Genomic DNA, 12,904 nt, shown 5'->3' with positions numbered 1-12,904 from the left:
AGAGGGATTTGGGAGAGGAGGAGGAGGGGGATGAGGGGGGAGGAGAGGGAGGAAGGGGAGGAGAGGGAGGAGGGGAGCCTTTTGAGATCCCATCCTCAGCCCAGGCTGTTAGAGGCGTTGGCTGTGGGTCATGCCACGGAGGGCTCACAGTGGGCCGGCCAGACGTAAGCTGGCAGACACAGGAGAGATCATTATGGAAAAGTACCGAACAGGCTGTCCGTGCACACAAACACACACTCTGAGAATCCAGAGGAGTGGACGTGGCCCTGGGCTGCGGGTGGGGGAGGGGATGCGCAGAATGGGTAAACGATAGCATCTGATGGCGGCAGCAGGCACAGGGGTTGGCGCAGACTGTGGTCTGGAGACAGGAGATCAGACTCCCTAAATTATTGTAAGGACCGCATGCTTGCTAAAGCAGTCACTGGGTGCCAGGTGAGGGTTTTAGAGAAAACACTGCTACTCCTGATACCCTCCAAGGTAGGGGATGCTATGCCCATTTTACAGGTGGGAACCCTGAGGCTCAGAGAGGGCCAGGGCATTGCCGCCAAGGTCCCACAGCTGGGAAATGGTGTGGCTGGGTTTGAACCAGGGTCTGCCTGACCCCAAAGCTGTGCCCTTACCACGGTCCCATGTGCAATGTTACAAACAAGTTGGGACCTCAAATATTGGTACCAGGTGTATCTTTAGCATCCACTGGTTGTGTATACACAGCATACTCAGGTGGGCGGCCAGGGGCTCCAGCAGAGGCTCCTGGCTGCCTGGGCGGGGCCTCTGCTGCAGGGCCCTTGAGCAGAGGGGTGGCATGTGGCCGGAGTCTTGAACAGCGGCCCAGTGGGGGGTGGGCTTGGACCTTCACCATGGGACCAAGGAAAAGGCTCTGGGGGGTTCGAAGACGAGTGGCCCGAAGAGCTGTGTCCCTACTGGGGGTGTGGATGGTTGGACGGGAGCGAGGACACGCTGGAGGTGAGTGGACAAGGAGCTGAGCTGTCCCAGTCCCGAGTTTCTGGCCCATGGTCAGCGGGTGCAGGAGGTGGGCCGTCCCCTTGGCTTTCAGCCAGGTGCATCTGGGGCCCCTGCTGAGGGTTTAGCTGCGGCAGTGGGGAGTGGGGACAAAGGGTGGGGGCCTCACCAGCTTGCAGGGCTGCGGTAAGCTGGAAGTGCAGGGCCTCGGCCTTGGGGTCGAAGGCCGAGCTGATAGCCGAGGCCCGCAGGTGCTGCACTGGCTGAGGCTGGAGGCCCTGGGCCGCGTTGTACTGGATGCTGTGGTTACATCGCAGGAACATGGGAAGGCTGTCCTGCAGGAAGGGCTGTGTGGAGCCCACAAAGAGACGGCCCGGCCCTGTCTGCACATAGCTCTCCTTGAAGTCCTGGAGGAGGAGGAGGAGGGGAAGGAGAGAGACAAATAATGTCCCAGATTTCAGCTTCCAAGGGGTAGGACCCTCAGCCTCCTATTCAAGGGGCCAGGAAGGCTGGCGGTGGAGGGCTGGTGGGCTTTTCACCCCCTCCTCCAGCCAGTTGGGCACCCTTGAGCAGATGACTTCCCTTTGGCATTCTTAAGTATGAAATGGGGAAGACACCTGAGAGGCTGGGCCCAGGGCATCCTCCCACTGGGCTAAGTGCTGGGGTGTCAGCAGGGGGTGCTTGGGGCAGCACATCCCATTCTCTCCCCTGCCCTCATCCCGCACACCTCGGGGCTGGCCCCCACCTGCACTTGAAGATCTGCATCAGCCAGGCTCTCGGGGACGACGCCACTGATCACCACATCAAGGAGCAGGAGGCCATTGGGATCCAGGCCCCGGGCCTCCTGGGTCATCGTGAGCAGCTCCCCTGCAATCCGTCCCCGCCCAGCCTGGAGTCACCATGGGGGAGAGGCCCCGGGCTCAGGCCTCAGCCCCACCCAGCCTACCTGGAAGGAGACCCCTGCTCACCTGTGGCAAACTCCACGTGCGACTTCTGCAGGAAGCTGCCACCCGTCAGAGAGTGGCCGTTCAGGGCGTCCCCACTCTCTCCAGCCAGGGCCCAGTAGATGGGGGCGATGGTGACCACAAGCACCCGCATCAGAGGCCCTGCATGGGGCAGACGTGGAGGCTGGGTCAGGGCCAGATCCCGAATGGCCACCACTCTCCTGCTCAAGATCCCTCTGTAGCTCCTTATTGCCCCAGGAGGGCTCAGCCCCTTCCCTCCCTGCCCAGGCCCAGCCCTGTGATCACCTGAGTCAGTTATTGGATCAGAACCTGGGAAGGGGTGAAGGCAAATATCCAGTTTGTGGAGAGGTTGTGAAAACGAACAGAATATATGTATACAAAAAAGGGCACGTAACTTGTTGATATTCAACTCAGTTCAACAAATCCTAAGGGTGACTGGGTCACCACAGAGCCTGGGACATAGGTGCTGGACCAAGCTGAAAATCAACCAAGTCTCCGAACTTACAGACGCCTTCCAGAAGAGCCTGGGAGAGGAAGGTCATTGACTCGGAGAACAGGGCCAAAATATTGCTCTGGACATGGATTCCCAGACCTTCACATGATGCCCAGCCCTCCTTGCAGGGCAGGGGGTGCCTTGGCCCGGGGATGGGGAAACCCCACTTGCTTGGGGTCAGGGATGGTTGAGCTCAGCGGAACGGCCGCCTCGGAAGAGAGGTGTGGAGGACCGGTGCTCATGGCCAGGAGAGCCTGTTTCCGCCACTTGGAGGCGGGCCCACCTGGCTGGGGGCCAGCTGCTTCTCCCTGGCTCCTGCCTGGGCGGCTGGAAGCAGCACCCACATCTGGGCAGCCTCTCACTTCACTCGCCCTGCTGACAGCCCACCTGGAGTCACCCCCAGCCGGAGCTCCCTGACCCCACAGTGTTCACACAGGTCTGCGGTCAAGGGCAGTTCTGGAGGTGCTTTAGCACTGCTCCCTCCCTGCTCTGGACCCTCAGGGTGCCCTGGGAAGGGCGAGACAGCAGGGTCTGCAACATCACTCCAGAACATTCCATCTGCTGTGGCACACTGACGTATGAATCTGTTTGAAAGTGGACATTCCTTGGTGCTCTGGGCCTTTGAGCTAATTTTATTGTCCTCATTTCCCCCTTTCTGCCCCCTCCAGGCCATACCCCAATCCTTCCTTTTCTATCTGCTCTTAACAGTGGGGGGGAACCTTACTTGGCCATCAGTGACCTCAAAAATCATCATCTGACTGCATTCACGTATGCTGATTATTTCACACTGTCTCGGTCTGATTTTTATTTTGTTTTGTTGGGAGGTAGTTGGGGGTGGGGGGGAAGTGGCCCGCACCTAAATCCACTTTGGCTTGGACTCGGGGCTTCGGGGCAGTCAGATTTCCTCCAGCCGTCAAGCCCTGAGCCAGCCTCAGAACCCAGGTGCAGGAGAAGCTCTGCCCCCCACTTACCCACACTCGCAGGGATGTGGTTGATGCTGCTCTGGATGGTGGTGATCCCAGAGCGTGCCCCCTGTTGCACGCTGGTGTTGAGGGTGGCCCTGCTAAACTCCCGGCCATTGATCACCCCGGACATGCTGCCCCGGCTCCCGCGGGGCTCCCCTGCGAGGAGGGAGAACAGTGACATTACCCACCTCTATGCCCTCAGAGTAAGCAGGTACTGTTACCCACTTCGCGGAGGAGTAACTGAGGCTCGGCGAGGGGAAATGATTTGCCCAAGGCCACACAGCTCGTGGGTGATGGACTCATTGCCCAGGGGATCCTGGCTCTGAGAGAGAGAGAGAGGGAGAGGCTTTTGAGAGGTGCCGTGCCCTGGGATGGTGCTGGCTTCTAATTCTGGCTCTGCCGTCACCTTCCTGGAAATCTGGGCAGGTCAGGCCCCCAAGACACCCTTGAGTTGGCTTATCTATAAAGTGAGGAGGTGGGACCACAGATGTGCCAAAGACCTGTTGGGTTCTAAAATGCCGGGAGCTCCTGATGGAGGGACTGGCATGCTCCTCTGAGCCAGGGCACCGGGCCAGGACCTGAATGCTGCGCCCTGAACATCCTTCATTCCATCCGTGGCCCTGGCTCCAGCCACCCCACAGCTGGATTTCCAAGAGCAGCCGGGCGGTCTGCAAGCAGGCGCTCTCCAGCCCTCATCAGAGGGTGCTTCCTCTGGCTAATGGGCCAGCTGTCTCCTCTGCACAGATGGCATTCTGGGCGGGGAGGCGAGAGACAGAAGCTAGCCTGCCTCTTCGCTCGCCGGCTCTCTGGGGAAATTAACAACCAATTGCCCATGATCTGTCGAAAAAATAACATAAAACACTCAACTGCCAGGATCCTAAATGGGTAAATCAGGGGGCTGGTTCATTCTGGATTCCAGGAAGCAGCGCTGTTTCCTGCAGCCTGGAGCTGGGGTTTTGATGAGATTTGATGCCCAACTGGGATGTCTCTCATCAATATCCGCAGCTCTGGGATTTATGGGAGGGACAGAGGAGCAGGCCATGAACCTACTAACCCTGGCCTCTTAAAAAGGGGAAGAGGAAGAAGTCGGGTGCAGAGAATAAAGGCAGCAGCATGGCCTGGCATCTTTCAAAGGGGACAAGAAATTGGAGTCTGGGGATGACAAGCCACCGTCAACTTTCTCAGACATGGGGTGACTTGGCAGCCTCTTGCCTCCCATGACGCCTGGAGGGGCTGCCCAGGCTGATGGGAAATGAGGAAGAGAAGACAGTGTTCATGGTGAGGGATCCTCAAAACCCCTGAACACCCTTTACCTAGCCATGCCCCATTGGAGGGACTTATCCCATAGACATATTCAGGCGAGCACACAAAGATGTGCATCACAGTGTCCATTTCAGAAAGGGGACTGGAAAAAAAACAACAACCCTAAACCTGTTGCTTATTTAACGAAGCCAACAGCAATTAAGTTAGGGACTCCTGGGTGGCTCAGTCGGTTAAGCGGCTGCCTTCGGCTCAGGTCATGATCCCAGAGTCCTGGGATCGAGCCCCACATCATCAGGCTCCCTGCTCAGTGGGGAGCCTGCTTTTCCCTCTCCCTCTGCCCCTCCGCCTGCTTGTGCTCGCACTCTCTGTCAAATAAATACAAATAAAACCTTAAAAAAAAAACCCAGCAATTAAGTTAGGAAAGCATCCCTGTGGAATATGAAACCACGAAAGAAGATGTAGGCTGGGTTTACTGTCATAGGATGTTGTCCAAACAGGTAGGTTGTAAGGGCAACCTATAAATTCCACCTCATTTATAAAAAAGAAAAAGCGCATCTCTTTACATTCGAGGGAAAAAAAGTGTAGAGAGATATACCCCAAGTAATGGCCGAGATGGCTGTTTCTGGTCATTGAAGGAGGTGAGAAAATTGGTAAGTCATTTCCTCTTCATAGATTCGTTTCCAACTTATCTGGCCTTTCTATAATTAGCATACAGGAGACTTTAAACATGGCCGTTTCCATTTAAAAAGTAAGGAGGCTGTTATGAATTAAATGATGTCCCCTTAAAAAGATGTGTAGGGGTCCAAATCCCCAGACCTGAGGCTGTGACCTTATTTGAAGACAGGGTCTGGGGGCACCTGGGTGGCTCAGTCGGTTAAGCGTCTGCCTTCGGCTCAGGTCATGATCTCAGGGTCCTGGGATCGAGCCCCGCATCGGGCTCTCCGCTGTGCGGGGAGTCTGCTTCTCCCTCTCCCTCTGCCTGCCCCTCTGCCTACTTGGGCTCTCTCTCTGTCAAATAAAAAAAAATCTTAAAAAAAAGAAGACAGGGTCTGTATAGAGGGGATCAAGTTAACATAAGGTCATTAGGGTAGGCCCTAACTTAATAACTGATGTCCTTATGTGAAGGGGAAATTTAGAGGCGGGCATGTTCCCCGGAGGGAAAACACCATGGGAACTTGTAGGTGGAGATTTGGGTGATGCTTCTATGAGCCAAGGAGCACCACAGGTTGCCAGCAAACCATCAGAAGCTAGGGTCGGGGCATGGGACAGACTCTCTATCACAGATCTTGGAGGGGACCAACCCTGCTTATCCTCGATCTTAGATTTCTGGCTTCCAGAACTGAGAGACACTACATTTCTGAGAAGCCACCCAGGCTGTAGTACTTTGCTATGGCAGCCCTGGGAGACTCATCCAGAAGCCACATGCAGGGCTCGGTGGTTTGGGGTGGGGGCTTCCGAACGGGAGAGGGCAAGGACGGGGACCAAGCTCTGAAATAAAGGGAGGGTCCGCTCAGACCGAAAGCTGCCCCCGAGGCAGCATCTGTGGCCGGGTGTCAGAGGACCCCGGGGTTTCTGGAGCTGTGTGGGGGGTGTTCTAGCCCTGTCTGCAGGAGATGAGACCAGGGGCCAGAAAGGGTCCCGCCGTGGGTTGGCTCAATGGGTTTCAAGTGGTTTTCAAGCGGCAGCGTGTCAAGCCCCAAGTCCTGATAGTCTAGAGGTGCTGCCTGGAAAGGTATTCTACAGAGACGTGAAGAAGTGATCTGACAGTGTGCGCGAAGACAGATGAGTGACGGCTGCCATGGCCGGGGACAGACACGTAAAGCCACAGATAGGGAGTATTTGCTACAGAGACACAGAAACGACAGTCAGAAGTAATATCCGGAGACTTTGCATTGTGCAGTCTGAGTCATTTTGCTGTGGTTTCTCAGGATAGCCCTTTACTCTGTTTTGAAGTCTGGTCTGGCCCCAGGTGGAAGGGAGCTGAGCGGGGAGGCCCGATGTGGCAGGGGTCTCTGATGCCAGAAAGCAGCATCCGTTACCGCCTCCCTACCATGGCCTAATTCAGACTTTACCCAACAACCCCCAAAGGGGGCACCACGGATGTCCTTGTTTTATTCTCCCTACTTCACAAAATTGTGGAATACCCCCAAAAGAAGACCCATGTTTGTGCCAGGTAAGCAGGAATGGCCAGGGTACCCGTCCAGTACAAGTGGGCCAACACTTAGCCTCTTGGAGCCTCAGTTTCCCCAACTGTAAAGGGCCCGGTGGGTAAGATCAGTCCCTGCCGGCTGGCTCCTTGTAAGTTTGTGACTCTAAGCACAGAGAAGAGTCAGGGAGCTGGCAGGGCGGGGGGCCACGTCCCCCATAAGCAACACACAAATCCCCACTGAGCAGATCCCGCCTGTGTCCCCCACGGGCTGAGCGGAGACGCCCCGTACCTCTCACGGCCAGGACGGCCCGGGCCGTGGCGGAGCCCAGGAGGTTGTGAGCGACGCACTCGTATGCGCCCGCGTCCCCGGCTTCCACTCGCTGCAGCCACAGGCTCCCATCCGGCAGGGTCCGGAGCCGCCGGCTGGCCCGCAAGGGCTGGCCCGCTCGCAGCCACTCCACTGTGGGCACTGGCTCTCCCGAGGCCTGACACTGCAGGGCCACGTCCTCCCCGGATCTCACGGTCACGTCCTGGGGCTCCACCCGGAACACCGGGGCACCTGTGGGAGGCCCGGGGCGGCTTTAGGGCACGTTTTAGTATTTGTATATGTTTCTTCATTCAAACAGATTAGAAAACGCAGAGATAGAAAGGGGACAATAGAATCACAAGTGACCATCACATCCAATTACTGTTCTGACAGTATTTCCCTCCAGACACTGTTCCCAGAATGTGACCGTAGTGCTCACAGCTGCTTGCTTGCTTGCTTCCTTCCTTTTTCATCCCACAATAAATCTTAAGTGCCTCCCCATGCCATGAGACATTCGTTCCGAGTGCCTACTTGGTGTTCCACTGTTTGGGTCTATTACAGGGATGTTTCCAACGCGGTGCCCCTACTTGGTGCCAGATGGGAGACGGGGCCCCGTCACCTGCTGTGGGTGAGTCTCACCAAGTGGCTCCCTGACCCTCCGTCTCCTCATCTGAAAGATGGCCATCCCTGTCCACTCACTGCCACAAACCCTCCAGAGCGGCTGTGAGGAAAAGGCCTCACACTCCCAGCGCTGGTGAGGACGGGGGTGAGGCGAGCTCGCACACACGGGGGAACAGGTGCACAGCCATGTGGAGAAGGGCCGGCCAGGGCTTCAAACAGCAGTAGTCTGCTCTCTCACAGCTCTGGAGGCCAGGAGTCCAAACCCAGCTATTTCACAGGGTAACGTCAAGGTGTCCTGTTTCCTCCAGAGGCTGCAGGGCAGAATCCGTTTCTTGCCTCTTCCAGCTTCTGGTGGCTTCTAGTGTTCCCTGGCTTGAGGCTGTGTCCCCCCAGTCTCTGCCTCCATCTTCCCCTCCTCTTCCTCCCACCCCCTCCTCTTCCTCCCCTCCCCCTCCTCTTCCCCACCCCCCCAATATATAAGAGATATATGCCTCTCTCCTATAAAAGCACTTGTGATAGCATTTAGGGCCCACCAAGACAACCCAAGATAACCTCCTCATCTTAAGATCCTTAACTTAATCATGTCTGCAAAGATCCTTTTTCCAAATAAGATCACATTCACAGGTCCCAGAGCCAGGATCTCCTAAAGCGGAACGTATGGCTGCCGTATGTCCCAGCCACTCCTGGATCGATACCCTAACAGAAACGTGCATGCGGGGGCGCCTGGGTGGCTCAGTCGGTTGGGCGACTGCCTTCGGCTCAGGTCATGATCCCGGAGTCCTGGGATCAAGTCCCGCATCGGGCTCCCTGCTCAGCGGGGAGCCTGCTTCTCTGTCTCACCCTCTCCCCTCTCATGCTGTTTCTCACTCTTTCTCTCTCAAATAAATAAATTTAAAAAATCTTAAAAAAAAAAAAGAAAGAAACATGTATGTGTGTCCACCAAAGGCATGCGTTAGAATACGGAAGCAGTGCTGTTCGTAACTGCCCAGAAGTGCGGTGCAAGACGCAAACTGTAGCGTATCCACTCGGCAGCCAACCATACAGCAACGAGAATGGACGAAGGCCTTCCATGTGTGATCTCACACACAGTGCTGTGCCCAGGAAGCCTGACACGAGAGCACATACGATATGGTTCCATTTAAATAAAGGTCAGAAATAAACAGGAGCACAATGCTGGCCACCGCTGCGTGAAGAGGCCAGCAAGTCCGCTCCCCCAAAAACCAAACATAAAACTTGACAAAATTATCCACACCAACTATTTCAGGGCTCTAGAAGGCCATGAAAGGCAAACAACAAATTGAGCATCATTTCTCCGTGAGAAGCTTCTAGAACTTCGGGCGAGAACGGTGGAGGTGTGGGGCCTGGGGCTGCACCCATCTCCCACCCCCACTTCACCGTGGTCGTCCTGGTGGTTTTGCTGGGGCAGGGCTGGCTGCGAAACCCCCAGCTCTTGCTATCACAAGGGACCGGCTTGATTTGCAGGCGAGGATGCAGGCGTATTCTGAGAGACCGGGGTGTTGTCGGGGGACGGGGTGGGCAGAACTGGCAGGAAGCAAATGGGGACCTGGCACCTCTGCTGGCCTGAGGAAAGCAGGGGACCAGCTGGAAGCTTAATGAGAAGAGCCGGGAAATGAGGGAGCCCTGGAAAGGCCAGATCAGCTCTCTGCACATCCCTGGCTTCCACAGACCATGTGAACCTGTGCAGGGATCCAGGGGTGGAAGGGGGTGCGGGGCAGGAAGAGTCAAAGTCGAGGCCACTCTCAGACTGCCTGAACTCTGAATCACTCCACAGCCACGCGCAGATGCATCCATGGAGGATGGAGCCTTAGTTTCTTCGCCCTTAATTTTCAGCAACTTTGACTGTGATGTCTCTGGTGCAGAATTTCCTTGGGTTTATCCTGTTTGAGTTTTGCTCAGCTTCTTGAATCTGTAGGCTTAGGCCTTTAGTGAAATTTTGCAAAATTCCAGCTCTCATTTCTTTGAATACTCCTCACCCCTTTCTCCTTTCCCTCCAGGACTCTGATGCCACCCTGTCAGATCTCGGCTTCGTCCCACACGTGTCTGTGGCTCTGCTCCTTGTTTTTTTCCGAGTCTGTTTCCTCTCTGTTGTTCAGACTAGGTAAATTCTATTGTTACATCTTCAAAACCACTAATTCTTTCCTTTGTCCTCTTCATACTACACCACTGAAGTTTTCATTTTATTATCAGTTAAGTCCTACAACTTCCCTTTGGTTCTTCGTAGCTCCTATTGGTGCCGTCTTGTTTCAAGCATGTTTCTAATTGCTCAGCCAGGCATTCTTAATGACGCTTATTTTAAGATCCTTGTCAGATCATTCCAACCTCTGTCGCTGTCCGTGGATCAGCGACAATTGAGAGTTTTCTTGTTGTTGATCAGACAAGTGAGTTTCAGCTGCAGCCTGAACACTCTGAGCATGACAAGCCTCTGCTTCTTACTTCCCAGCAGGCCCCCTCTGCTGCTTCATTGCTACCAGGTGAGAGTAAAAATCCAGCTTCCCTAGGTGACCTCCGTGGGCACCCCAGAACACGAGGGGTGCTCTACTACTCCCAGGCAGGCATGGGGGTTCAGGGTTCCCACTTCTCTCTGCCGACATCACCCTGGCTGGGGGGTGGGGGAACATGTGCTATTGCCCTTCACTTGGCCTCACCTGACTCCACCCCCTCAGGGGGGGCACAGGGGTGCTCGGGATAGGGGGCACGGGTAGAAGTGTAGGCTCCCCACCCACTTGGTCTTCGTTGAAGGGGCTTGGGGTGGGGCTGCAGTTTTTTTCACAGTGTTTGGCTGGACTAGGGTGGTCATCATCGGAAAGCTTTCCACCTTGCTATGCTGTTCCTTTCCTGGTCCTATAGCAAGAGAGAGCAGGCTTTTGCCGGGGCTGTCTGTACGTGTGTGTGTGAGGGCCCCTTGGTCCCTTAGCAAACATTCTGCCCAGGATACACGAGGCAAAAAGAGAAACGGGGGAATCCGGTGCATTGTCACTCCACAGGTCCCAAGATCCTTAGTCAGTCCTTCTTTTCTCTATCTTTCAGAGTCAGTGTTTGTCTTCTATGTAACGTCCAAGGTGTTCAGCCGTATGCAGCGGGAGGAGTAGGGAGAAGCACATCTACGCTGTCTTGTCTGGAACCAGAATCAATCCCCAACCCCTGCAGTCCATGACCAAAACTCTCAACAAACTACATAGAAAACTTCCTCCACCTGATAAAAAGCACATGCAAAACCCCACAGCTGCCGTCATACTCAACGGTGGAAGACGGAATGCTCCCTGTCTACAGCTGGAAACAAGGTGAGGCTGTCTGCTCTCTCCACTTCTACTCAGTCTTGCATCAAGGGTCTAACCAATGAAATGCGGCAATGCAAAGAAGTGAAAGGTATCCGCAGTGGCAAGGGAGAGGTAAACTGTCTCCACTCCTAGGTGACGTGTAGAAAATCCTACACACAGAAGCTCCTAAGGAATCTAGCAAAAATGACCAGAACTCAAAAACAAATTCAGCAAGGTTTCGAAGATCGAGATATAAAAATCAATTGGATTTTTGTATATTAGCAATGCAAAACCCAAAAATTAAACCAATAATAATTCCATCCACAATAGCATCAAAAATAATAAAATACTTAGTAATCAATGTAACAAAAAGGGATAAGACCTGTGAACTATTAAGACATCACTGAGGAAACTAAGATCTAAATAAATTGTACAGAGCAATTGCATATCCATATGCAAAAAAAAAAGAAAAAGGAATTTAGAAAAAGGGACTTATTTCACACAAAAATTAACTCAAAGTGAAAGTGGATCACAGACTTCCATGTAAAAATGAAAACTGTCAACCTTATAGGAGAATGTGACCTTAGGCTAAACAAAGATTTTTTTAGCTATAATACCAAACACACAGTCTATAAAATACAAAATTGATAAATTTGGACTTCGTCAAATTTTAACGCTTTTGCTCTTCCAAAGCACCGATAGGAAAATGCAGAGACAAGCCACAGAATGGAGGGAAATATCTGTAAATCACGTATCTGATAAAGGACTTGTATGCAGACGACATAAAGAACTCTCAGAACTCATTCATAAGACAAACAACCCAATTGTAAAATGAGCAAAACATCTGAAAAACACTTACCCAGAGAAGACACATGAACGAGCTGTACACACACACACACACACAAAGGCGCTCAATATCATTAGTTATTAGAGGGATGCAAATGAAAACCGTGGTGAGATACTAGTTTGCACCCACGGGATGACTGAATAAAAAAGGCAGACAACAAAAAAGTTGGCAAGAATGTAGAGAAACCGAAGCCTCATACACTGCTAGAAGAAGAGCAAAATAGTACAGCCAGTTTGGTGGTTTCCTGAAAAATTAGCTATATCAAGCAATGCACTCCTAGGAATCTACCCAGGACAAAGGAGGACACATATCCACACAAAGACTTGCATGCCGATGTTCACAGCAGCATTATTTGTAATAGCCCCAAATCAGAAATCAGCTAACTGTCTAGTAACTGATGAATGGATACTGTTCAGCAATAAAACGAGATGAAGCACTGATAGGTGCTATAATATGGATGAAGTGTGAACACATTGATGAGTGAAAGAACTCGGAACTGAAGAATACACAGGATTCCACTTAGATGAGGTTTCCAGAAAGGTGTGTCCACAGAGGCAGAAGGCGGATTGGCAGCTGCCTGGGGCTGGGGGCGGGAGCAGACGGGCAGGGGGAGCTTCCTGGAGTGATAAGAAATGTCCCAGAAACAGATCGTGGTGATGGATGGACAATGCTATGAGTTTACTAAGAATTGCTAACTGCAGGCTTAGAATGGGTGAATTTTTTCATTTTTAAGAAGTGTGGTAGAAAACAAATAACATGAAGTTTACCATCTTAACCATTTTGAAGTATAGTGTTGAGTAGTGAAGTGTGTTCACACTGTTGGGCAACCCTCACTGCCATCCACCTCTAGGACCCTCTCATCTTGCAAAACCAAAACTCTAGATCCATTCACCCACTTCTCTCCATTGTCCCCCCCACCATCAGCTTTCTGTTTCTATGACTCTGACAACTCTATATACCTCATATAATTGGGAGTCATACAGTGTGTTTTGGTGACTGCCTTATTTCACTTGAGGCCCTCAAGTTTCGTTCATGATGTAGCAGGTGTCAGATTTC

At 53.1% G+C, this 12,904-nt stretch overlaps 1 protein-coding gene across 1 annotated transcript in view; it reads right to left on the bottom strand.

Moving 5' to 3' along the window:
* Positions 1–12,904, bottom strand: part of HMCN2 (hemicentin 2) — a 146,103-nt gene that overhangs the window by 3,509 nt on the left and 129,690 nt on the right. The window contains exons 86-90 of the mRNA XM_081802661.1: positions 7,085–7,354; positions 3,390–3,539; positions 1,929–2,066; positions 1,706–1,827; positions 922–1,367 (exon numbers count right to left, since the gene is read on the bottom strand). Of these exons, the coding sequence (XP_081658787.1) occupies positions 922–1,367; positions 1,706–1,827; positions 1,929–2,066; positions 3,390–3,539; positions 7,085–7,354 (1,126 nt within the window). The remainder of the gene's footprint in view (positions 1–921; positions 1,368–1,705; positions 1,828–1,928; positions 2,067–3,389; positions 3,540–7,084; positions 7,355–12,904) is intronic.

Source organism: Leptonychotes weddellii, chromosome 14 (genome assembly GCF_054177405.1).
Source record: "Leptonychotes weddellii isolate Sample4059 chromosome 14, ASM5417740v2, whole genome shotgun sequence".
Lineage (NCBI taxonomy): Eukaryota > Metazoa > Chordata > Mammalia > Carnivora > Phocidae > Leptonychotes > Leptonychotes weddellii.
The sequence above is the reverse complement of the archived record's forward strand: the minus strand, read 5'-3'. Positions and strand labels throughout refer to the sequence as shown.